This window comes from Amphiura filiformis, chromosome 4 (genome assembly GCF_039555335.1).
Source record: "Amphiura filiformis chromosome 4, Afil_fr2py, whole genome shotgun sequence".
NCBI classification, from domain to species: Eukaryota; Metazoa; Echinodermata; class Ophiuroidea; order Amphilepidida; family Amphiuridae; genus Amphiura; species Amphiura filiformis.
The window spans coordinates 37,176,792-37,189,457 of NC_092631.1; the positions used below are offsets into that span (position 1 = coordinate 37,176,792).

The 12,666-nt window shown below is 37.8% G+C and overlaps 1 protein-coding gene across 1 annotated transcript in view; it reads left to right on the forward strand.

Moving 5' to 3' along the window:
* LOC140150180 (dynein heavy chain domain-containing protein 1-like) overlaps positions 1-12,666 on the forward strand; it is a 140,747-nt gene that overhangs the window by 117,214 nt on the left and 10,867 nt on the right. Inside the window, exons 30-42 of the mRNA XM_072172185.1 lie at positions 785-907; positions 1,433-1,726; positions 2,187-2,496; positions 3,203-3,439; positions 4,849-4,990; positions 5,738-6,123; positions 7,007-7,191; positions 7,948-8,505; positions 9,167-9,268; positions 9,626-9,724; positions 10,202-10,376; positions 11,290-11,504; positions 12,207-12,408. Of these exons, the coding sequence (XP_072028286.1) occupies positions 785-907; positions 1,433-1,726; positions 2,187-2,496; positions 3,203-3,439; positions 4,849-4,990; positions 5,738-6,123; positions 7,007-7,191; positions 7,948-8,505; positions 9,167-9,268; positions 9,626-9,724; positions 10,202-10,376; positions 11,290-11,504; positions 12,207-12,408 (3,028 nt within the window). The remainder of the gene's footprint in view (positions 1-784; positions 908-1,432; positions 1,727-2,186; positions 2,497-3,202; positions 3,440-4,848; positions 4,991-5,737; positions 6,124-7,006; positions 7,192-7,947; positions 8,506-9,166; positions 9,269-9,625; positions 9,725-10,201; positions 10,377-11,289; positions 11,505-12,206; positions 12,409-12,666) is intronic.

A 12,666-nucleotide genomic window follows, 5' to 3' on the forward strand; every position in this document is an offset into this window, starting at 1 on the left:
TTCACTGGATTATGAGAAAAATATGAGGTTTCATCTGATACCAAAAACCTGCATTTTGTTTGGTGTAAAGTGGACGAGAGGGGAGGCCTTTCAGCTGGTCACCTACCTACCTCTAATATTATAAATATAAAGTATTTGATACCAATTTCTACTCATAATGCTTTTTTCTGTGTAGAAATATGCAAACGTTAGAATGTTGTGTTTATAGGCAGATAGTTTTTCTATGATTTTGGTTGAGTGGGAAGGTGTTGCAGGAATTCTGAAAACTGACCCTCATAATAATGTATTCCATGTAGAACAAACCCAAACATAAAATAGTCATTCCATATGGTAAAATGGTCATGCACTTTTGAAGAAAAGCAAATTTGAACTCAGTTTACTTAATGTGGTTTTGGCCATGGGTACAAATTTAGAAAACAAAAGTTCAAGTCCAAAAAAACTCACAATATCAGGCTCTACAACTGTGCCACATTTCATGCTTTTCCTCAAAATGGCAATATTGGCCCAATATATTGCACCTTACCCCTGAAAATGCAATCATTTCTCAGAGGGAGCCCAAATTAAAAAAAATAAGTGGCAAAAGTTTGGGCCATAGATATAAAAATGGGTCAAATTTGCTTGCAAAATTGGTATAAATATGGTTTTACTTTCAGATTCTCTGAGGCGCATCCCCAAGTATTATATCCAGTCGAAACTTGAGTACCCATTGTCTTGCTTCAATTCCCCCAATAGGCACATTGTTTGACACTAATGATCTACTGATGATCTATATTTATTGTTTTAGGCACAAGGTCATCTTGGTCAGAAGAGAGTGAAAGCACAAGATGTCAAAGGAGTATTGGAAGAGAAAGGCAGACAGTATAAGGAAAGCATCAGACAAGTCAAGAAATTAGAACATTCTATTAAGGTAAGTGGCAAAAATACATGTTTGGAAAACATGTTGAATGCATGGTACTACAATTATCTACTTGAACTTGAACATGAACTACGAAACTGAGACCTAACTGAGTGCATGTAATATTACTGGTTCAAGATTTGTTCTTGTGGACTTTGTTGGTTTAAAAATATCAGTTATGCTTGTAAAACTTTGGTTAAACTTTTGAGTTCATTGCCACAGATCATATTGTATATTTCCCTACCCTAAGCACTAGTTTTAAAGTTTGGAATCGTCCTTGAAATACCTCCAGTAGTCCTGTGATGCCAAAAAGAAATTATTAGGTACTGATAGGTACTTTTTTATGCAGTCATCTTGTTATGATAAGATGTGTCTCAAGTATAGTGCATGTAAAAAGTTGTGGGTCAAGGAAAAGATCTGGCTTAGGCTTCCATCAGAATCATATCATTACAGAACAAAGATTGGGTTATAAAAGCTCAGGTGTTGTCCCTGGTTAGGAATACTTTTTCTCTCATTTTCTGTTCTCTATTCTTACAGAATATTGAAAACAAGATAACTACGGCAACCAACCTCATGACAAACATGTCATCTCAACATTCAACATGGAAATTTAACTTGGACCGTGCAAATAACAACTTGACTACTGCCCCCGGCGATGCGCTACTTACGGCTGCATGCGTGTGCTACCAGGGACCAATGAAAGAACTGATAAGAAATAAGATATTTGTTGATTGGCTGGAAAGATGTCGGAGTGGAAACTTCAGTTTTGCCAAGGAAGATGGCAGTAGGGGTGTGGTATCATCATCTTCAGTTTCACCAGCTTTGGACGAGGTAAGTGAAAAGTGCATTCAGGTCAGTGTGGTCTTTAGTCAATTGTATCTTAGGGTGTCAACATTTTAATTTGGAAGGGTCAACAAATGGCAAAATAAAAGAAAATACAAAGACGAAATTGCATTTGAGGGTATTGGGCATCATTTGCAGAGGTCAGATGCATTTTTTAATTTTAATTTTTAATTCTTAGGGGTCAACCACTCTGATTCAGGTTGAAAGTACTGTTCTGACCTGCGTATACATGCTGTTTAAAAATTTCATGCTTCATTTTGAGAAAATCTCCAGAATTACCAAATATTCCATTCAAATTCTAATCCCAATTGTCACCCATGTCCAACAGATTTATCCAGCTGCAGCACCTTCCTACCCAACCAAAACTTTAGTTACCAAAATTGTTGATGTTGTTCTCTGTTATTTCCATACCTACTATATTTCTATGCACTGATTTTATTCTTCACAGGTCATCAATGCCAATGATAGTCAATACCTTGCATCATCCAGAAACACAAGTGCATTAGAATCTAGAAACACCAATCACACAGGTTCTAGAAACACTAGTGCCGTCAATACCACCAACAGTGAAGGTCAGACAGTGAGGTCAACCATGAGTATGGATGATAGTGAAAGTCTAGCCAGTGAGGCCTTTGTATTAGGTCTAGGCAATAGCAACTCTAGTCCCAATGGGAGTAGACTTACATCAAGACTTCAGGCTGTTTCTGCTCCTCCTGCACTGTATCCTGTTGCTATAAGAGATGACTTCTCTCTTGAAGGTGAGATTAGTAGGAACAGTGTAAGAAATAAGGTGGGAAAAGTCCATGAAATTGACAAGGGCCCATGTATTTTAGACCTAAAGGGCCCAAATGGCCCACTAACAATTTAGACCAACGCTGCCTGTAAATAACCATGATTCATTAAATGTTGCATTAAAGCCTGTAAAAATTATGAGAGCCTGTAAATTTCACATATAAGGGCCCAATTGGGCCCTTGACAATGTTTGCTTATTTCTAACACTAAGTAGGAAAGTAGTGAAGAACAGTTACAGTTACAGTTGGTTCTAATCCGGGTAATTAGCCCGAGTGTTGGCTACACTTGCCTGTCTTGTAAATAAGCCCCAACCATGCAGCTATCTACGGTGACCCCCTTCATCTGGTCACTTATGCCTTCTATATTTCAGTTGTAAATGCCTTGATATGCTTGACATTAAAAAAAAAACTTGACATGATGATCAAGCCAAATGTCAAAGTTCAAAGTCAGTGGTTGAGAGAATGATTTTGAGATAAATTCAAATGGACTTTTGAAAAGGATTGTTTTATGTTATTTTGTATAGGATTATTTATCAAAATTTTGCCCCAATAGGTACACTTTTTAATATTGACCTACAAATGCTGGAAGGATTTTTACAGGGTGCCATGGAAAAGATGTGTGCATTTACCTTGATGGTGTGATAAACATAATATTTGTAAATATTTCTTGCAGCTATCCTAAGTAGCGCAGAGGAGCAGGCAACATGGAAGGAGCAAGGAATGTGTCGGGATAAAGTCGCTACCCACAATGCACTATTCATGCGGACCTGTTGCATCGGTAGGAAGCGTCAGTGGCCTTTGATCCTGGACCCTGATGACCAGGTCACACATTGGGTCAAGCTTATTCAGGAGAAAGAGTTAGTTAGCTTCCATGAAGAGGATTTGTCTGATGTTGATGATGATTCACCCGGTAGGTCTATGATATTGTTTTCTCATACTGATAAACCCCAGATAAGTTATAAACTCTCTCTTTGTACACCTGTTTCTTAAGGTTCTTGATGCGATCAACAGCCTTATTTTTCTCTATTAAAAATGAAATTTTGGTATCAGAAGAAAGCTCATCTTTTTTCACTATAAATTTTCAGTAAATTTTAACACCCCAAGTTATTTTTTGTGCAAATGTTGTAAACTAAAATGTGGTGAATTGTGGTAACCATGCTGAAAGTGTATGTGCTATCCTATGGGACACTGTTATTCATGTTTTCACTTCGATATCAAAACCGCTGGTGCAATGCAACAAAATTTAAAAACATGTTGCCTTAAGCTGAGACTAGAATACCAGTCTCGGGCCTCAATGGTAAGCCTCAGTGTAAGATCTTGCATTGGGCGCATCCAGATATTTTTGGCTCTCCCCCTAAAGAAGACATGGGAAAATCTTAATCTTTTTTAAGATCTGACTTCGTAAATCATAAGACAAATGAAATAAGAAAAACAAAGGAAAGATCATAGCCAGCAGTAGTACATAGAGTATCATGCCTCACGGATTTCATCACAGTCTCTTACCTTAGCACGCTGGTAAGCAGCGTTTGAGATGGTGTTAATCGATAGTCGATAATCAATGATCAATCAGCTATGAATATTTAATTGGATTCTAAAAATAATAATCACGGACTCTCATGTTCAAATGTGTGTGGGGGTGTATACCCCCCTCGCATGTTGGTGCTCGCATTTGCTGAGGACGGCTTTTTACCCCTAAAGAAGACATGGGAAAACTCACACTTTTTGGGAATCCCATGTCTTCTTTAGGGTAGGTGCCGTTAATTTCTGGAATAGCCCATTTACCCCATGATTTCTGTTGTCCATTTGCAAATTTTACCAAAATAACCAATAATTGTTTCTGTTAGATAAAGGTTGGTCCATGGAGATCAAAACACAGAATCTTTTTGAAGGGCTTACAGGGGATGGTGTATTTTGTCAAACCCATGTCAGGTGCAAATAATGTCTGTTTATTTTTATGTCTCTTTTGATGAAATTAGTAATAAAACATTCCTTTGCCAGTGTCATAGCTGTAGCTGCCTGTCCAGGTGTTATTTGGGATATTTTGCTAAATAGATGGCAGTCTGCTCCTAACTGATAAAAGCAGAAGTTCTAGCGGTTGAGAAAGAATGTGTTTGTCCCAGTTTACCCCTCCCTTAGAAAAAAAGAGAGAAAAACATCACAGCAGAGATGAAGACTGGTATGATACTATGACGTTCTCTGATGCTAAATGGTTTCTTGTATGTTTTATAAGGTTGTTTAGGATGCTGTCATCAGTCATATATTGTGAAACATAATATTGCATGTTTAGCTTTTAACCATTCTTTGTTTTGTGTCCTTTAGACCAAGAAATGGACCTTGGTGATAATCAAGGTTATGGAGACAAACCTGTCAGCAGAGGTACTACTATTGGATCTTTGTCAGAACACGGTGGGGAATCTAATGCTGACACAGACTTCCATGGTACACCAAGAACATTTACAAGGTAGGAATACCACACTCAACCTATGTAGCACTACCCTCTTAGGGGACAAATGAAAAGAATAACAGAGCCCTTTAAAAAGTTACAAAACTGACTCGCCTTTCCATTGGTAATGGAACGGGGTCGAAATGATTTTAAGGGTATATACAAAGCGTATGATTGACATTTTTTACTGTTCATTTTTCACTCTCTAGTGTTTTGTTCATATGATATCTCCAATGGGATATTCCATTTAAAAACCCCACCCCACGGGGGGTGTTGATTTTATTATATGTCCAAGCCTTGTTGAGTATTTCCTGCTACTTTCCTGATCAACAAATTGCATTCGCCCTCACACATATGTGGGGCTTATGTTATCGCCCAAATGGTTGTTTGTTTGGCTCGCTGTTTGGCTGGCTGCCTGGCTGTCCGGGCAGAAGCAAATTCAATAACCCAACGCAATAACCGATCAACTTCATTATTATGTTTTCAGGGTTATTAGGAGTTAAGAAAACCTAATAATGATAATATTGGATGGCTTATTTCGCATGATACCATAACATATCGGATTTGTCCGATATTTTTATGACTCATCAGATATGTTATGATATCATGCTCAGCCGTCCAATATTATATCAAACTTGGTATGGTGATAGTATATGGTGGTCTGATATGCTGTATAGTTTTGTATCATGTTTTTTGCATATTTATATTATTTGTATTTACAAACCTTTGTTAATATTTACATACCTTCCATCATTTCTATTTCAGCTATGGAGCTGAAACCCCATTCAAAGAGAGCCTTAACGACGTAGACTTCCGAGATCTCCTAGCAGGGACACACAACCCTCAGACGTCAAAGACACCATTTGAACTCAACTTTGATATTGAGAGACCAGAAAACAATGTGTGGATAATCACAGCGGATGATCCTGATATGGAGATTAAGCTTATCCAAGCCGTGGTACTAGGCATATGTTTAGTCATTACGCATATAGAGAGGAAGAACCTTGGTGTACGGTTTAGCCAAGTGCTTGGGAGGAACGTGGTGTACGATCAAGGAGGGAATCGGAAGATACTGATTGGTGGAACGGAGTATGGATATGATCCACGATTTAAAGTGTACCTCTCCTCATCAGTGCCATTAGGATTGACAGGTTAGTAGGAAAGGTTTCAGAGCTTATTAAGAAATAATTTTAATTTGTCAAAACCAAACAAAAACTGACATGTTTTTGCTGACAATTTTGTCAATGAACAACCCGGGTGAACAACTGACATTTTCAAAACTGGTATTGTTGTGATGATCCAGCAGCTGACTGGTATACATGTCACTTCTGGTACTGATATTGGGCATAGCTGCAGACTCAAGCAGTGGATCATAAATGTGACTAAGATTGCAAACTCCCCTATCCCTATTCATAAATCTTTGCTCACTCTCTATAATCCTGAAAATATGTCACTTTGGGCGAAGCATTCAATTTTCATCTGTATGGATTTTTGCCACACAAAACAATCATATCTTAGGACCTGCAGCATGTTTTTTGGTGTAGACCAACTAATTGTTTATGTTTAGGGCCCCATAGGTGGAGGTGAGGGTGAACTTTGGGGCTTAGGCCCCTGTCCCATGTTTTCTGCCAAATTTGTTGTCATCTGCTTCACATCTCCAAAGGCTGCCTTGGTGACTTTTGTTATTAGTGTCATCTAAATGTGATGAGAAACGCTTATACCTGTAAAAATTATCTTTACATATTAATTTTGAGGTATTATCACAAAATTACAATCTCATGTCATTAATAAAAGAAATATAAACTAACAATATGAAATGCAACATTAATAATAAATAAAAATCACACAAGGCAGCCGTTTGAGGTACGACAGTATGTGATGCAGACTACAAATTAATGCAATCAATTGCCTCTCAGCTCTCTGGATTTCTTCTGCCATCTTGGGCACCCCTCCACCATGCAATAAATCGTATCACCGCAAATCGACAAATACCAATACTTTTATGCAGCTGATTATTTTCTTGTTCAATCCTAGGTACTGGTTTGATGCACCTGCCAATCCAGCAGACTTCAGTAATAGACCTGTCCATCAGCCCTCAAGGGTTGACAGACCACCTGCTACGGGATGTCTTAGCCTTTGAGAAGCCTGAATTTGAAGGACAATGGCGCTCCATTGAGAAGGATATCAGAGACCAAGAGATGTCACTTCAACAAGCTGATGTAAGTGGGCACTGAGAAGTTTCTTAATAGACAAAACATTCTGTGACTTTTGTTCTCACATTTGCGTGAAAAGCTAAAAAGAAAACCCCACAAGGTTGCACCTTGGGTGGATGGTCTGATGTTATCATGTGACGTTTTCTAGCTTATATGAAGGCCAAATATGTAATTTAATCAAATTAACTGAAATTTCCCTGAAAAAATAGATCATTTCTTAATTTCCCTGAAATAATGTTTATGACCTTAAATGAGGTGATCTGTTTTAATTACCACCCTGGACCAAAAGTGAAAATTTTCAGTTTCAGTGCTACTTTTTGTTTGCTCTGGTGACATTCTTACTCAGAATGCTAGTGTTTGCTATTGTTACACAAGCTTCACTAAGTCATTTTGGCACTGAACGTTGCTAAAAGGCCAAATTTTATGCCTAATTTTAACCATAGGATATATGACAGTATATGAAAACATTGTGATTTTATCTGACATTGCTGTAAAATGAAAACTAATGTTTCTCATTTGGCAGGGAAAATTAATTTTAAAGTAAAAACTGTATCTCAGAATTATGCTGATTTCAATTGCAACATGCATCGATTGACTCCATGATAACTATGCATAGCAACAGAGGATGGCATTAATGAGTGTTCACTGCTACTGTTTTCAGCATTTATGTGACCTTTTCAATATGATTTTCAGTGTCAAAATTTCAAAGCATTACATCACTATTTCAAATTTATCATTATTATTATTTGTTTTCCTACTCAGGATGAAATCTTAGCTATGATCTTGGCACTCCCACATGGTATACTCGAAGAGGACTCCCTATTAGAGACTCTGCTCCAGTACCAACAGTCGACTCTCACAACGGAAGCCACCTTACTTGAAAGTCATCAACTTGCCAAGCAACACCAACTCAAACAATCCTTCTACGTCCCCGTCGCCGAGCACGGTACTCTGTTATATTCCATTATCAACGACATATCACAGTTACACCCCTTGTATCACATCCCTCTGAGTAATTTTGTCTCCTGGTTCCATGAAATCATCTGGTCGCATCAGAAAGACACAACAAATATCAGCTCTCCAAAAGCAAGAGCTGTGGAGTTGATGAATTCCTTGACGCGCAGGATACATGAGCAGGTGTCGCAAAGCTTATTTCAGCCGCATTCAGAATTGTTTGCGTTCCTCCTCGCCGTGAGAAAGATGAGATTAGGAGCAGAATTAAGCAACCAGGAATGGGAGATGTTTGTACATGGATTGGATATGACTATGATGCCACAACATGACAACCAGAACCAGTATCCAGACTGGATGACAGATGAGGTTTGTGTTAAAAATCTATTTACTGTCAGTACAGTAGTTGCACCATCAAGTCTGACTTTAATTTTAATCCTAAACAGTAGCCTTGAATCCAACCCTAACCTAACTCTAAACCTAACTCTGACCCTAATTTTAACCTTTAACACTTAATTTTGCTGACCCTAACTCTAATCCCAACTGTAACTCTGTCCTTAAAGTACAAGGCAGCCCTAACATCTAGATACCAATTTGAGTTTGGTACAACTGGTGGCAGCAGAATATTTACAAGTTGCTGACTCCTAAGGAATAAAATGTGGAATCAAATTGGGATTGATTTAAATTACTTCTATTAAGTCAGTAAGAATAGATTTGTATGTTAGAGTGGAAATTGAGCATCATTAATCATTATCATATACCATTTGTATGATTTATACCCCTACTATCCTACGCAAGACTCGGTTTAGTCACTGTATGTCACAAAGAGCTGATTGTCTAGTGGTTTGGATAATTGCCTGGCATGATGAAGGTCACAGATTGGATTCCTGTATCAGCTCATTCTCAATTTTTTCACAGGTTTTGATCCAGCTGATTTGTTGGTCTCGGTTAATTTCAAAATATTGAGGATACTTAAACCTTTTTTTTTTCTGTTGTAACCATTACATAATCTCACATTCTTCTTCTTCAGATGAAGCAAGTTTGTATCAACTTAGAATCAAGCATGGCAGCTTTTAAAGGTTTGAGAGATTCACTGATAACACACAGCACACAATGGAAGGAATACATACAGGTGAGCCAGTGTGTTAGAAATGAAAATAAGACTAGTTATTTGGCCACCTTAAAATATAGTTTTACGAGCACATGTTGCAATCAGTGCTAGTTGAATAAATTGCTTAAATTATTACCAGATTATCCACAATTTTAGGTAAAGTGATATAATTTTTGTATGATATGTAACCAACTGAGAATTCTTTTGATCACCCAAATGGCTAGAACAGTTTATTGTCATCAGATTCAATGCACAACTATTTTAAGCTATTTTACAAGAGAGATCCTGTAATGATGTGCAGACACTGTAAGTGCATTTTGTAAGGACAACAAACGTGCCACAAAGGAGTAAAATTCAATGTATTGCATCTTATTTCAGTGTGATCCTGTACTATTGGCACCGGCACCTGGTGAAGACCAGCTCCAACTCACAGTTATGCAAAAGGCTCTGTTGTGGAGACTGCTGAAACCATCTAAAGTAAGTTGTACCTCCTTTCTGCTGTTATCTAAATTGCTCTAAAATTGTTGTTCCCCCCACCCATGTTGGGTCATCGTGAAACCTATCAGTATCTTGATGATGAGAAGTGGTGCAGTAGAAAACAGCTTAATTTTATTACCATGGAGGAACCTTTTTGTAAACTTGATGGTATTTTTGGTCATGTACCTTGCAATATCTTGCCCTCTTTATAAACTGAAAGCTGGAATTGCAAATGGATCCCTGGCTCACTGATTCAGGAACAATATCAGGACAATATCAAAGGTTCCAGTGTGTACCTTAGACTTGCATAAAACCAAAAGTCACTTGTAAATGTTGGGTCCATTTGTGTAAAAATTTTTTTCAGATTTGATACATCTGGGTTAAGTGATTTGGGGAGAGGGTCATAAGGCCACAATTTCACCAATAAACTTGATGAGAGTCTGATTATTAATTTGAACGGTACTCTTACTCTTTCAGCTTGCCCAGATTTGTAGTGATTTGACTGTCTACCAGCTTGGCTCTCACTTAGCCACACATAAAGATTACAGCATAGATGACGTATTGCATCAGAGTGACAATACAACACCTGTTGTGTTCATACTACCAAGGGATTATGGTACGGGACATGATGAGTTAGACAAAGGATTTGAAGGTATGGGTAGATAGGAATAAGAGTTTGTTGTGCAAGTACAAGAACATTGTAATACATAGAATTACGATAGGTCCAAATAAATGCTAAAGTAACATCTGGGGATGGATACTGGTCACCAGGTATGCAAATAGAAAGTCAACACATCAGCACATTATCAGCACAATGTGTTGTTAAAGAATACATTTTACTTTAAGCAGACAGTCAATTTTTTTTAAATAGCGCAACACACAGACCTAGACGTTGATCCACAAGCCTCAACACACTTTACAGGTTGTCTCTGACCACTAGGGTCCTATACCATTCCATAAACCATTAAACAACAACTCAGGGATTTTGCAGCAGCGAAGAAGTGCACGCGCCCATTCAACATGCACAGTTGACCTTCGCTACCCCGAGTTTTGTACAGGTTAAACAAGACAATTAGCACCCAGTTCCTTGTCAAGGGGAATTTCAATTTCTTTGCAAGAGCATATTAAACCACCACCAGGGTTCGAACCCACAACCTCTTGCACCGTAGTTGAATGCCTTATCAATTGAGCGAACTTGACTTCTAACTCATTCCCTTTAAGACAATTCAACTTATTGAGGGAAATCCTCTTTTAATAATCTTTCTTTCTTGAGGGTAAAACAGCATCAGTGATAAGTGCTGCTTTCCATGAAGGCCGTCATACAAAGAATACATACAAACATAAATATTTAAAATTTACCCAAAATGTACAAATTAAAAACAAAACTGGATAAAGTAATTTGAAATACCACAAAAACAGTTATGTGATAAAGATTTTAATTTCTTCCCTTTTCAGCAGACTACAAATAATGATTCTGAAAATTCTATTGGTGCGAAAAAGCTTTAGGTGATCTCATGTCGACACCTGTATTTTAATTTTTATTAAATGTATTTCTGATATTGCAGGTCACCCAGCAATCTATCCTACACAAGCCTTGCTGAATTACACCAAAGATCACCATCTGAATACAGATGTGAATATTGTTAACCTGGGCATCAGTAAACAGGTGGAGAGGGCATTGTTTGTGATCAAAGAATGCATGGAATGTGGAAAATGGGCTGTGTTGGATAATTGTCATCTAGTTGGTCAGTGGGATAGAGAACTGTTGCAATGTATTCAGGTAAAAACTAGTGTTAATGTTTAAAAGTAGGAAATAAGTAAACAAGTGCAGAGGGCATTGTCTGTGATTAGAGAATGCATGGAATGTGGTAAGTGGGCTGTGAATTGTCATCTAGTTGGACAATTTTGAGAGTGTGCAGAGCGTAAACACGGAAGTGGGGTTCTGATTGGCTGAATCATTAACAGGGCGCTCACATCAATTTGAGCAAGGGAGTGCCGTTCTTCTCTGAAACCCAATGTAGTTGGAATAGTCTTGAAATTTTGAAAAAAATCATGGAGATGTCTTGGAAATTGCAGAGAAGAGTCAGATATCATGGAATTTTAATTATAGTCATGGAAATCCAAAAATTAATGTCTAATGTCAAAAGTTATGGAAAAATTGTGAAATCAAATGTGTTAGTCTAAAAAAATCCTGTTGGTACATTAAGTGGTGAGCAATGTTAATTAAAAAATTGGGAATTTTTACACTTATTTGGCACATAATGTGAATGCATTTTGGCCATAACAGGAGATACACTGCAAGCATTGTAAAGCTCAATAATCCTTAAGCATATTGGACAAGACATGTTTTAGTCAAAAATATGTTTGTAATTATGCTGTTATATTCTGTGATTAATAATTAAATTGTTGATTTGCTGACCATTTTTAGTTTGAAACAATTTCCAACTAATATATCTGCTAATTATTTGAAATGAACTTACAGGAGTTGATCACTTCTCAGCATCACATTCCCATCATGGCTCCAAGGAAACCACCTCCTCCATCAGCTAAGACCAAAGCCAAAGATAAGGATGCAACAAAGGATGAAACTGATGTTGCTTTATTAGAGTCAGACACTCACTCAATCCATCCTAAGTTTAGACTGTTTCTGGTGACAACTGCTGATAGTAACACATCTCTTCCAGGTCAGTTGTCTGTATTTACAAAAAGTATTTTGAACTGCCCAATATTACAAGATTCTTATTGGTGCTACCTGCCCAGGTACACCTTCACCAAGGTACTTGGCTGGTACTGTGCAGTACCAGGGGAGTACCAGTGTAGTACTAGTGCAGTGCCACTGCTGGTGGGTCCTGTGCAGTAGCAGCATTGGTACCGTGTAGGTACTCTGTGTGTACCAGTCAGGTACCTTGGCGATGGTGTACCAGCACAGGCAGCCACAATAC